General features: G+C 46.1%; 1 protein-coding gene across 1 annotated transcript in view; it reads right to left on the bottom strand.

Moving 5' to 3' along the window:
- Positions 1-623: 623 nt before the first annotated feature.
- LOC143006988 (cadherin-18) overlaps positions 624-13676 on the bottom strand; it is a 55997-nt gene continuing 42944 nt past the window's right edge. Inside the window, exons 10-11 of the mRNA XM_076158368.1 lie at positions 6940-7191; positions 624-1180 (exon numbers count right to left, since the gene is read on the bottom strand). Coding sequence (XP_076014483.1) covers positions 624-1180; positions 6940-7191 — 809 coding nt within the window. The remainder of the gene's footprint in view (positions 1181-6939; positions 7192-13676) is intronic.

Below are 13676 nucleotides of genomic sequence, written 5' to 3'. Positions count from 1 at the left end.
GCCTCACGACATAGAGCCTTAAGACATGAAGCCTCACGGCATAAAGGCTCACGACATGAGGCCTGACAACCTAAAGGCTCACGACATAGAACCTTAAGACATGAAGCCTCACGACATAAATGCTCACGACATAGAGCCTTAACACATGAGGCCTGACAACCTAAAGGCTCATGACATAGAGCCTTAAGAAATGAGGCCTCACGACATAGAGCCTAACAACATGAAGCCTCACAACATGAGGCCTCACGACATAAAGCCTCACAACATGAAGCTTCATGACATGAAGCCTCACAACATGAGGCCTCACAACCTTATGACCTTAAATTCTCGGCGGCTTTCCCGCTCTCGAAGGAAGACAAGTGTACACGTGTTCACATATCCACTCATATGGATTTCAGGACTTTATTGAGCAATAAAAAATATACACCAAGGAAAATAGCGTTTTCCTTTATCCCATATTGTTGCTTATTCCATCTCAAAATCTGATTTAATACTTCCAGATGACCGACCCATGATCCAAAGGGACAAAATGGAAAAAAAGGAGCTGCGAGTTCAGCGGTAGAAGTTTGGACGACTGGGACAGTTTGTTTATATCGTTTATTGTAAATTTTGTAAAAGGGATTTCAGACGGATTTTGGTGTTGAACAGGAGGGGATCGCATCCTGGGTCGTCACGACGACCACGTCTGAATCTGCCTCTGCGTAGAGTTCTGCCAGTTTCTGGAACTCGGGCCCCCAGTCGTCCAGGTAGTTATAATCCTGCTCCGATTGTGCGGCGAGCGAGTCTAAAGGACTGATGGATCCCGTGGGTGACCCCTGACCCTCGAAAGCGTAGGTCTGGAGGGAGTCATAGGGCGGCACGCTGGTGTCCATGTCGGCCTCCACGAGTCTCTGCCTGATGAACTCGTGCACGTCCACCTCGTCCACCTCCAAGGGGGGGCTACTCCGGTGGGCGCGGCGGTGGCCACAGTGATGTCTCGAGTCAGGGCGAATGTCCCGTCTGAACTTGAGCTCCTCGGCGGCGGCGGGGTTGCGCAGGGCGATGATGTCGAAGGCCTCGGTGTCCTCCTCGCCTCCGCCCTCGTCATCGTAGGTGACCACGTTCTCGCGGACGTCCTCCTCGGAGATGATGAGGGGCTCTTTCTTGCTCCGCCTCAGCGTGACGAAGAGGACCACGATGGCTGCATGAGAGAAGAGAGAAGAAGAACATGGAAGTAGTGAATGTTAATATCATTTTAACATCACAGAGGACAGTACTTGGTTAGTAGTAGTTGGTACTTTTACATTACGTATAATTTATAGACAGACAGAAGAGATGAAATGTGATAGGCCAGAGTCTTGAAATATCACCTTCATCATCATCCATTCTCTCTTGACTCATCCGAATATGGATAAAGAAATGAAACGAGTCCCAAGTAGCAATAAATGTAATAGAAAATATTGGCAGTTTGGAAGAAGCAGGAATGAAACAAAATGAAACGAGCGGCAAAGCACAAGCAGCGGCATCATGCAGGCACAGCTGGATGCGGCTGCAACGCTCAGCCACTTTCTATGCTAATATGATTCACTGCGTGTGCCTGCGTTGTTTGTTAATTCATAACTTCTGACAGATTAACACGTCGTGGCTCATAAACAGCCGAGCAAATGAACACAGGATGATTTTATGTGCATATTTATCCGATCCGGCACTTAAACCGGCCGAGCGTTGAAGAGGTGCAAATCAATAATACGCATTAGCCGTCATTAGCGCTGGCTGTGATGATTGTGAGCTGGTGACAATATAAACATTATCATCTCTGGAACGCATTGAACCTCACACGCACCAACACACAGCGGCAGTGGCGTGTGTGTACATGCGTGTGTGTACATGAATTCATCTGCCGGCTTAAACCAGAGGAATCTGACATGGGTTTGTTTACAGTTTTGTTTTCTTTAATTAGTAATGCAGAGCACATTTCTATTCTGATAAACACGACCCTCATGAAACTATAGAAGATGAATAGTTTGGGAAATTTGCATATTCTGATACCTATTATTGCTTAAAGAGTTACTAGCAATGTAGTTACTCTAGTAAATAGTAAGGGGCGAGGTAATGTCATTTATCTTATTGAAGGAGCAACAGAACACATCGATCCACCTCTGGTCTTTGTTTAAAAGGTGTTTAAATGTAGGTATTTGTAGGTCGCTGTTAGGGGCCGTGGTAAAAGTAACAAAATCTATATAAACATACTGTAAGAAGCCCGACCAACATACTACCAGAAAATACTCACAGTTAAAATCACAGTATATGTTGCAATTTCTTTTGGTAACAAATCAAACCGCTCTTACGTGTCTTATGGCAGGTGAAAATATAATGTTACTCGTTGTCATAAAAGTGATGAGCACTTGAAATGCAGCATGAAGACGCCAGACCTCATGTGAAGTTGTTATCCAGCTGTTAATGAAATCGTGAAGCAGGGTCATATTTGATGTCATGCCTATGTAGCTAATGAGAGTTAATGGTGAACGCTCCGCAAGGCGCCAATATGATGCTGAGTTTACACAGGCGGCCTGAGCGAATCAGCGTCTGCAGAGGCGTTTTGCATTAGCAACAAATAGGAGCGACGTGATCCTCGCTGCACCTCACCGCTCCACATCAAACCGCCATATTTACACAAACAGCAGCGCGGAGAAGGTGAGACCCTCAAGCAGCTAGACAGTGGGTGGATCTTTGCTATCTTACAGACACAAAGACACGAGGAAGAGGAAGAGGAAGAGGAGGAGGAGGAGGAAGAGGAAGCAGCGTTCACAGTCTGCTGACTGCTGAGATGTTTGACTCCTATATTTACTCAAAGGGATTAGTTTTGTTTTGGTTACTGCATCACGTCGCTATCACATTCTACATATTTCCATTATTTTCTCTGTTGCAATCATTTTGTTCCACTTCTGCAGCTCCATAGCTCACGCTGAGTGAAAACTAGGGTGGTTTTAGGTATTGTATCTTTCCCGTTCTGACAACATAGAATCCTGCTCCCCAAAACTATAAAAATGAGGGTAAATAACCAAGAAAAACAAAACATCTCCCCTTATATATTTACACCATAACCTGTTAAATATTAATAGTCATCATCAAAGTTTGTAAAACACGACGACCTGAAACAATCTCCTGAAATGATCCCAGAATGCAAAGTTTTATGATCGGAGGGACAGATAATGGTGCCTGAACATGGCTTGGAGCAAAATACAAGACAATATAAATAAAACCAGCTGCTATGCTTCAGTATGCAAACACCAAAGAAGAAGAAGCCCTTGAAATGGAGTATTTCGACTCAAAACCAAGTGCGTGTGAATGAAACCTTAATCGCAGACTCGGCTAATTATGTAGATAATTATGCAACGTGCGGTGATATTGTGAGGAAACATCCCTCCACCCTCGGGTGATTAATCCAGACTGGAGACATAAATTCACTCCCCTCCAGTCTGCGCGCTGACACGGCCCGAGTGGCTTTATCGAGGTGAAAAACCCTGGATCTGTCTGTGGCGGTGCTTACCGGCAGAGTTATTTAAAGGAGACAATTACACCGTGCAAGCGTGCCAGACGAGCACGAGCGGCAGACGGGAATTTTAAAAATATGTCCCCTCTGTGAGTCGGGAGATTTCTGAATCCTAGCTGCACTTTTAAGACTCCGCTGAGGTTTTTAAATCCAAATATAACGCAGAAGAAAAATGACACCCAGACGCCGGGCTAACGCATCGTTTCCTCTGCCTCGCCACATTCCACGGCCGAGCAATAATCGACCTGTATGTTAAGTAAAGTTTCTATCTGTGCATCATATTGAAATGCGCCTCCGGCTTAAATGCGTCCCCAATGCTCCATTCAGGTCATTTCATACGCCAAGGCCGAGCCAGATGAGGTCTAACTGTTGCTCAATACACCGGTTCTGGCAGCGGCGGACATTAATCCAGTCTGCGGTTTATCTGCCTGCTCCACCCTTTAATCCCAAAGCTCAAATGCGGCCTGAAGCTTTGATCGTCACCTGAACAGAGTCCCTCTCCGCCTGACTCGACACACACCGTGAGTTGATGTCAGGGTCGACAGAGTTTTGAATCTAATCTGAACCCGACCAGTAGGCAACCAAAGAACTCCTCATTCTAAGAACATCTGGTTCATCATAAATCGGTGAATAAAATCGATTTTTTTGGGGGCGATTGTGTGATTGAAGCCTTTTCATTTCACATCAACTCACACACTGAACAGAACCACACCGTCGGTTTTCTTGATTACACACTGACAGTTGACGGTGGTTGGTGGTGTGTTAGCGTTTTAGTGTGTAGCCGGAGAGGGGCACGGCGCTGCAGTATTTTTTAGGCAATTGGACGCAGCTGCAGGTAATTAACAATCACCCGGTGAGCTATCTATGCTGCTATCATGGCGACTGCAGTGTTGCCCGCTGGATGCATGACGACAGAGAAGAAGCTTAAGTTCCTGCCTGGTTGATAATTAGCTGCAGCCATGACAATTGAGACACAGTGATACAATGGAGGAGCCATCTAACACAGGTATTGTGAAGGTGAAGGAAAACTGGTGTATAGGTGAGTGTAAAGGAGTAAAAGTGCGGCTCACTGATGTTTTTGTAGTCTAAGGTTGTAGAATTAAATGTATTATGATTGTGTGGCCTTCAAGTTCCTTCCTCTTAACCAAATTACCACCGTAACACTGAATCAATTGAAACTAAAGTGTATTTCCAAGATGTTCTTATTTTCGTCGTGTTCAGAAGGCCTTTGTGAGCCGGACCCAGCCCGGCGTTCGTCTGCGGCCACGTCCCAATTCGCTCCTGACTCAATTAGCGCGGATTAGTCGAGCGCGCTCAGATAAAACGGCAGATGCAAGAAGAAGGTGCAAATGAGATTTTGAAGAGAGAAAGGAACAAAGAATCTCATTAAAAAAAATCAAACAAAAAAAAAGTATCTCAGTTTTAATGTTTGCAGCCCCATTAGAATGGGATTGATTTCACTGTGGGAGGTTGAGCAGAAAGAGGTAAAGTACACAAACGCGTACCAGGCAGCAGCATCACCACACAGATGGTTGAGAGGAAACACGCTGCTTCGGAATCCACACTGAAGAAGCGGTAATACGCGTTCATTCTACCTGAAGGAGCTCGAGGATCTCGCCGTCTTGTTCATGAGTGCGTTTAGGATAAAAGAGCTGAAGTACTTTACTGATCGGAGCCAAATCTGTTGGTAGAAAAGGTGTCTGCCTCTCAAAACAAAATCACATACTTGTATGATACTCACTTTAATACTTCAAGTACTCTCTCTGTCACTCTATCTCTCTGTCTCTCTCAGTCCCTCTCTCTCTCCCTCTCTCATGTTGTGCTGGTGATTAGCGATGCAGTGTGTGTTTCGGTGGAGTGTTTGCAGCACACAGTGGTGATGGCCTTTTGTTCCTCTCCGCCAGAGGCTCTGGCATAGAGAAGAGACGACCAGTATGAATATGCATAACCTTCACGCGCTAATGTCCACAGACAATCGCGGGGCGGGAGGAGGCGAGGCGCGTTCTCCCACGGTTTTGTCTGGCGCGTGTCCTGCTACAGTTTAGTTCTTTGTGTGTCTGCTCCCTCACTTTTGGCTGACAGGAGATTGTTTGTTGAGTTTTTGCTGCGTTCTACCTCCCATCAAAATCTGTCAGTCCGCGGCACGATGCGTGACGGCGACGAGCCAGACGTGCTGGCTGTCTCCAACGTGCCGAGAAAATGAGATTTGTATCTGGCGTCGGCCTTTTGAGGCTCACTGTCCACCTTCTAAATCACAAGTGACAAGATCAGATTTACATGCTTATGCATAATCATTTGCCGTCATTACCAGACCGGTTGCCATAGCAACAACATGCACACGCTTGATGATTGGGGACTGGTTTTCTTTTTCTTCTGGGTGCTGCAAACAAACGAGTAACACGGAAGTTGTGCCGAGTGTGTTTGTGAAAGTGTTTTGGCATTCGTGCTGCAGATGACATCCGTCACACTTGAAATGAAGGAGAGCCGTGTGTGTGTGTGTGTGTGTGTCGGGTGCTGTATGTTGTTTGCTGTCACTGCATTCCTCCATGCTTGTCGGTTGCTCTTCTAGTCAGAACATGCGATGTCAAACACGTGCAGGCTTGGTAGTAGGGGGGAGAAACAGGACTGAGGCGGCAGGAGCAGAATGTAAAGTGGGTGGAGGCGGTTCATTTCTGATCTGGTTTGCAGTACCGACACAAATCCCCCAATGTTCTCTGACCCACCATCTCTCCAGCTGTGACAAGGTTTGACACCAGCTTTGGTCCCTCTGTAACCAAAAACCCAAATAGATACTTTTGGCGACTCGTCCTTATCCTGCTGCATTTGACAGTCACAGTAAAGATTGTTTGTTTGGTACGATTCAATTTAAAAAGCACAAACTGAGACCGAGCACAAACTGGGGCTAAAAACAAAACAAAAACAGGCATTTGTGACTCAAACGAGACACAAATAGTTTCCCTTTTGGTGAGCTGAGGGGTTTTGCAGGGCATTCTACCACAACACAGCTCTGTTTGGAAATCAAGAAGCTCCTGTACATGCAGCTTTCATGGCTTTACTTCTGTTAACATAAGGCTCCGTTCCGGGGGCCTCAACATGTTTGTGTTCAACTCCGGCAGTAAATTTCCCCAAAACCTAATTTTTTTTGAAAATGTCCAGTCCATCCCTTCACATCGGAGCGTCTGCTGGTCTCTCTCTGACATTTTCCTCCCTCACATCCTCTGCTTTTACTTCCATCTCTGCGACTCCTGAACTCTGAATCATTTTGAATTCAACTTCTGTCCACTCGCATCTCTTCAGCCATACCTCCTCTTCCTCCTGCCCTTGTCAAAGCGTTCCAATCCCTCTGTGGTGCACCTCCGTCCACTACCCTCAGGATATGTACCCCTCCCCCCCCGTCCCTCACTTACCCAGCAGGATGACGATGCACAGCAGGATGGCGATCAGTGCTCCCGTGCTGAGGCCGGCCGAGGAGAGGAACGCCTCTCCCTGGCACGTCCGGATCTTCCCGTGGCGCTGGCACGGACAGACCCGCAGCGTGAGGGTGCTGGTGCCGCTCAGCGACGGCTCCCCGCCGTCCCACACCACGATGGCCAGTTCGTACAGCTCCTGGGTCAGGTGGTTGAAGCGCCGGCGCCTGCCGATGATGCTAGCTGTGCTGTCTGCAACGACACAAAGGAAGGGACATGTGGCGTCATTCCTCAACTTAGATTAATTCAGTTCAATAGCCGCATCATCAGGAAAAATAGTTTGGTTAGTTCCCTGTGTCACTGAAGAGGGCACCATGTTCCCTATTAAATAGGTAAATCGGACAAAAACTAAGGTGTTTGCGTTATAAAATATAAAAAAAAAAATTATTTATACGCAAGCATTTTCAGTCACTGTTGTTTTTGAATTTTTACATTTTCGATGGTTGCCATAGCGCCAATATATATATTAATTATCCCCAGACTCAGTGTGAAATAAGAAAAGTAGAAATGAAAAAAGGGAAGGAAGAGATTGTATGAGCTGAATGGATCTAAATGACGTCATCCTCTTAATAAAGCGTAACAACCTTCACTCAGCCCCTGATAACAGCTGGAAAGGAAGATTGAGGTTAAGGACTCAGTTAAGGAGAGAAAGGGCTTCTTTGCCGCTTCTACCGGGAGGAACCGTCCTCCACGTTTCCTGGGGCTAATTTGTTTCATTCAGTGTATTAATGTGTCACCTTAGCCTCAGCAGGAGCATTATGAGTTGATAAGAACGAGTGAAAGGGCTGAAAAAAGCCAACAGGAGAGGAGGAATGACATAAAGACGCAAAAACCAATGACACACACACACAAACACTGTGATTAGAAAGTACTAGTTCAGAAAAAGATTGTATTAGAGTTTATTTGCAGACTCCTGCTCACGTTTGCAGGTCTCTCAGCCTGAGTTTGGTGAGTTTACTTGGTTCAGCTAGCGTCTCTGCGCGGGTCAACGTGGGATCAGATCCCAGTGCCTTTCCAGGGTTTGCAGGTATAATGGAAAATAAATGTTTACATACGGTTCCATTTGGGATTTGAGCTTCTAATCTGTAATGTTTACAGGGCAGCGGTAAAGGTTTGCTGCCTTTCTCTGCTAAGCTAACAGTCGCGGAGCCTCCTCAGGCTTCTCTGCATGTTCACTTGTTTGAAATGAAAACAATTAACAAGTCATAATGTTGTGAGAAGTTGTAACAGAAAATGTCTTCAGGGCTCTGGCTTCAAACAACAACAACAACTTTAATGGCATCTAAGGTCAAACTGTCTAAAAATACAAACTAAATATAAACTAAAAAGCTACACAACAACTACCAGCTAAAAAACATGAAAGCTACGTCAAATGAGAACAAATAACCTGCTGGGTTTGGTCAAACTACACCACAAAACACTGAGAGGGAACCAAAAAAAAGGATAAAAAAAGACAAAAGTTGGACTGTTAGTGAAGTGAATCTGATTTAAATGGGTCATAAGATCAACGTAACGTATATGAGCGACACACATGTCTATTTACATCTTTATAAAAGCCATGTTGAGGGTCGTGAACATGCTGTGTTGATGGAAACGTTGTGATGTGATGTTTCAGGTTCCTGATAATGCAGGAAACGCTGACTCGTGAGCGGCAACGCCTCCGCCGCACCGCGCTATCCTGCCGTACTGCCGCTCTGAGACCTCTCCTCCCACTCCAATCTCTGCTCCCATATATGAATAATTATAATGATCGACAGTCGGAATGACAACACGTACTTCAAGCTTTATTAAGTCAGACTTGCAGTATCACCGCATCGCTGAGCAGATGGGCGGAGTGGGGGGGGGACGCAAATAACAAGAGAGAGGAGAGAGAGACAGAGAGAGGAGAGAGAGGTGTGGGCGAGGGGAGGTGAACGGAGGAGGAGGTGTGCTGTTGTGCTGAGGCGCAGTGTGTGTTTCTGTGTGTGTGTGTGAGTGTGTGTCCATACGAGGCCGTCACAGCCTTTACGCTGTGCCGCAGAGGAACGCTGGCGCCGTGCGGGGGTCCTACGCGCACAGACCGCAGCGAGGAAGTACGCGTCAATTATGTGGTGCTAATTTCACATTAAAGCGCCTCTCGTGGCAGCTGGGCGGAGGAGAGCGGCGGGCGAGTTGATTAACGACGGAGGGCCATCTGTATGCAGCCGCACGGAGGGAGAGAGAGAGAGAGATAGAGAGAAAGAGAGAGAGAGAGATAGAGAGAGAGAGAGAGAGAGAAGAGGGAGAGCAACACTGTTTAACCATGTTGTGTTAGCGAGGCAAATTAACAAACAGGAAATGAGGGAGACATAAGAGCATGAGAGTGATGGTGTTATTGCTCGCATCAACATCAGTCAGTTTCATGGATCCACAATATAAATGATCGCTGTCAACTTACAAAAACTAAATCGGGTGATTAACGGGACTTCCAGGTATATTATAAGCGATGCTGAAAGCCAGAATGAGTTCCATAGAACAAGAAATACTTGGTAATGAAGTGAAATTACCAATGTTTGTGTAACACTTCTTTGCTACGTTCCACTTGAGCAGCTTTTACGTTTCCAAGTCTTTGAGAAACACTGGAGAGCGAAGTGAGACACTAGTTTGAGCAATAACATCCGTGCAGCATGCGTCTGTGTGTGTGTTCCTGTGTGTGCGCGCGTGTGTCGTCATGAATCGGCTGGTGTGCAGGAACATTAGCAGAGTCGTAACTGCTTTTTACCGTCCGTGTGTGAGGTTCTACACCCCCCTGGAGAATTCTCCGGTCTCTGGGTTCGTTAAGCCGAAAGAACGAGACGCTCGCCGGCAAATGGCCTTGTTTCTTGTTTTTTTTGTTCCCTCCTCGCTCCCCGCTTTTGCTAAAGCGTTGCCACGACAGCAGATGTATAATTTGCTAGATTCGATTGCGTTCCGATTTGTCCATCAAGTTGAGAAATTATATGAATGAAATGAGATTTTACAGGTGCAGGAGAAACTTTGTGGGTAATTATAGGAACATTCCACAGCACCGGGGTGTCGTTAAGGAGTTAAAACAGACAAAAACAACCTGACGAAGACGCTGATGAAGAGAGCGTGCTGTCATGTAACATACTGTATGTCATCTGAGACATACACACTAAAGTTATAAATATTTATCCAGTGTTACTATACCGTGCAAGAGTAGTACCAGAAAGAAGAACGTAGTAGCTAATGAAGTAGCTATATTGGAGCTACTTCAAGGGGCGATATAAAAGATTTGCTTGACACTCAAAGCAATAAGCAGAGACAGTGGTGCATGCTGGGATACGCTCAGGGGAGTAGCGGTGCTGCATTGGCTGGGGTGAGAGTTCAGTGTGAGTGCGAGTGTGAGACACTTTCCATGACCCACATGATGAGTAGTGAAGTCACCCAGTACGTTTACACTTCAATTACACTGCCATCAAGGCCATAAATCCACTTTTTCAAATGTCACATATACAAATGAATGGGACACAATCTAGCACAAATCGAAGTATGTTTACTTAATCATAATTTCCTTGGCCTTAATGGCAGTAAGGACGAATACTGGGTGCAAGCAAACGCGTTCGTCACATCGCCGGCCATCTGGAGCATATGGAGCGAACCGAAAAACACCAGAAATCGCTAATAGGACGCGGGCGAGGCCATTACGTGTCTGCAGGCTTCACATTTGCCTCCGCCTGCACTTATCTGTATTCTGTGTGAACTTGGGCATTGTGTGTGTGTGTGCATGCGTGTGTGTGTGTGTGTGTGGGTGATGCTGGTGAGATTCATTGTATAATTTCTCTCCAGCTGCTACTTGGACTTCTAAATACAACACAGTGTATACGTAGAGAGAGAGAGAGAGAGAGACACACACACACACACACACACACACACACACACACACACACACACACACACACACACACACACACACACACACACACACACACTATATATATATCTACAGAATGCAGCTGCAGGTCGTCCCATCAAAGGCTCCCGAAGGTCCAGATTACAAAACAGCTGACTGGGAGTCGTTCAGCCTTTCATTACATCGTATGGTTGTTGTGTTGTCCTGGTTACATCTCCAACTATCCATTCTGACTATATGTCATCAAATATCAAGCCTATAGCAGACTTGTAGCCGTGTTATATAGTAGTTCAGATCATTGTGACGCTTAAACCAAGAGCGTATTCAAGTTTCAACACCGTCGGCGGATCGATGAAATTTGAAAAAGACGATTTATTTGTTCCATCGCAGCGTAGAAGCGGTTCAAATGGTACACAGTGACTTGGTCCCGCCGCTGCTCAACACTGATGCCTTGAGAACAAATCAAATCAGGCAGCGAGGCAATTAGGTGGTACCACTGCCGTTGCCATGGAAGCGCAAATGACACAAGATGGCTTTGAATATTGATGAAAGGCTCGACGTTGTTCAAACACTATTATCATTTTCTGGGGGAAATAATGGAACTTTCGCGCAGAATAACAAACAGTGCATCAAAAGACAAATGAGACCAATCTGGTCCTGGAGAAGAAGAAGAAGAGGAAGAAATTCAATATGGATCAGTGCGACTCAGTCATCCTTCTCTATCTATCTATCTATCTATTTATCGATAGATAAATCTGTCCCCCTTTTTATTTCTCAATCAATTTCTCAATTATTCAATCCATCCATTTGTCATCTGTTTGTCATCCACCCCATCCATCCATCCCTCCGCCTACCCCCCCCCCCCCGGCTTTCGTCTCTCCGCATCGCTGCGCCCGGTTCCTTCGCGCTCCTTCTCTCATCCGTCCGTTAATTACGTCGGGTTGAGGCGGTTGGATGCGAACCCGCCGTTTGTCAGATGTGAGAGTTGTGGGGTTGTGTTTGTTGTTTGGCGAGAAGCCGCTCTACCCTGTTTCCTGCAAATCCTGCAGCTTCAGCACGGTAATGAGTGTTTGGGAGAAGCACAACACCCACTGCAGGTGAAGTGTGAATGACATAAAAGCTAATTAAACGTCCCGCACATCATTGGCGTGACAGCACTTCCTCCAACACAGCTGATTAACTGTAATATTACCACGTTATTAGCTTTCCTGTATGCGCGGCAGGGAAAGTTGCCTTCAGAAATCAATTGATCTATACGAGTGTGTGGGTTATTTAGAGATCGTCAACCCCATTTAATTGCCTTTTAAGCCAAATGTCAACCCGATGTGACAGATAGCGAGATCAGAGCAGCATTCAATTTCCAGTTATTGTAAAGCAGGCATAGTCAAGTGAAAACTATTTAAAGGGCTTTTAACCAAACAGGTTTGTCACAAAGTGCTTCTGTGGAGCAGTCGTGCAGAAGCGTCCCCCTCATTTTTCAGCTCTAATGCTTCCTAATATACCGCAGGCCTTTGACCTGCATTTATCACAGCGCGTTCGGCTCTTAAAACGCACCTGAACGACGACTAAGTGTGCTAACGACGGTTACAATACCACAGCACAGCCAGGAGGAGGCTTCGCTCCCCGTCTTTAAGACTGAATCAATGGAGTTCATTTCTGCCCAAAAAAATCAACATGCGGCGATATAATCAGGTTGTGTGAGACGGAGCAGCGAGCGATAGAAGCACCGATTGTAACGAGATTACAGCTGGAACAAATAGATGCGGCGGCGAGGAGAGACGGTAAATAGTCTCGACGGAACATGCCACAGGTTTGGGTTATCTCAGCTTTTGCAAAAGTCGCCGTTTTTAAATTACCCATCAGGAGCAGAAGACACCTGCAGTGTATGGAATAGATTCAAAGATGATATGCAGATCTTCCTGCCACACACACACACACACGTGCATTCTCTAAGGAGACACTCAAAGCCATCTGGACCCTCTCCAAAGCACCTTGGGAAACTGTAGCAGCCCAACAAAACTTCAGTCAATCAGACATAAGCGACAAACACAACGATGGGTGGACATCATTAGAAGGAGAAGACAACAGAGCGTCTGTGTCTGAACTGAGCGCAGCATCCAAATATCCAAGTGGAGCTCGGATCCTCAACGAACGAACAGCTGGGGAGGAGGAGAAGGAGGTCAGGGGGCAGCGGAGGTGTGAGAGTGACTGAGAGGGATCCTCGTCACCACACTGGCAAGGAGCAGCCGGCAACTGTTGGTCCGCTAACACAGAAAGCAGCCGATTCAAGTGTGAAGAGCTGTTTAATTATCAGAGTCGTATGCCGCGCGCCAACGCCGCCGCCGTCTTCTAAAGCGGCGACAGAGGGATTTTAGGTGACCTGCTTTGTCTGCGGCTGGCTTCACATTCAGGCCGGAGTGCAGAAGACCAGACGACACAATGAGGGTGCTGGTGTTTTGGAACTACAAAGATGTTTACAGTTCTTGTAGATCAGATCGTAGCACAGTTTGAGTGTATGTGTGTATGTGTTTGAGGCAACGATTGAAGATCTGAAGAAGGCATTTTCTGGTAGCAGTAGTGTAGTACATGATCAAAGCAGTGGAGCTGCTCTCCTTCTTCAAACCGTGTCCAGGATGTTGCTGTAAATAAGACGAAAAAACAAAAGTTGGCATTTTAACCAGATTTAAAGATTTTTAGGAGAAAATTTAAGTCTAAACTTAAACGCTGACATATTTTGACTTGTATTGTTCTGGAGATAGATCCACACAGAAAAGCATTCCCCTATGACCTTTGACCCTGAAGCTGC

The sequence above is a fragment of the Genypterus blacodes genome, unplaced genomic scaffold (genome assembly GCF_046128005.1).
Source record: "Genypterus blacodes isolate CSIRO-AG114 ecotype Tasmania unplaced genomic scaffold, CSIRO-AGI_Gbla_v1 ptg000076l_1, whole genome shotgun sequence".
NCBI classification, from domain to species: Eukaryota; Metazoa; Chordata; class Actinopteri; order Ophidiiformes; family Ophidiidae; genus Genypterus; species Genypterus blacodes.
The sequence above is the reverse complement of the archived record's forward strand: the minus strand, read 5'-3'. Positions and strand labels throughout refer to the sequence as shown.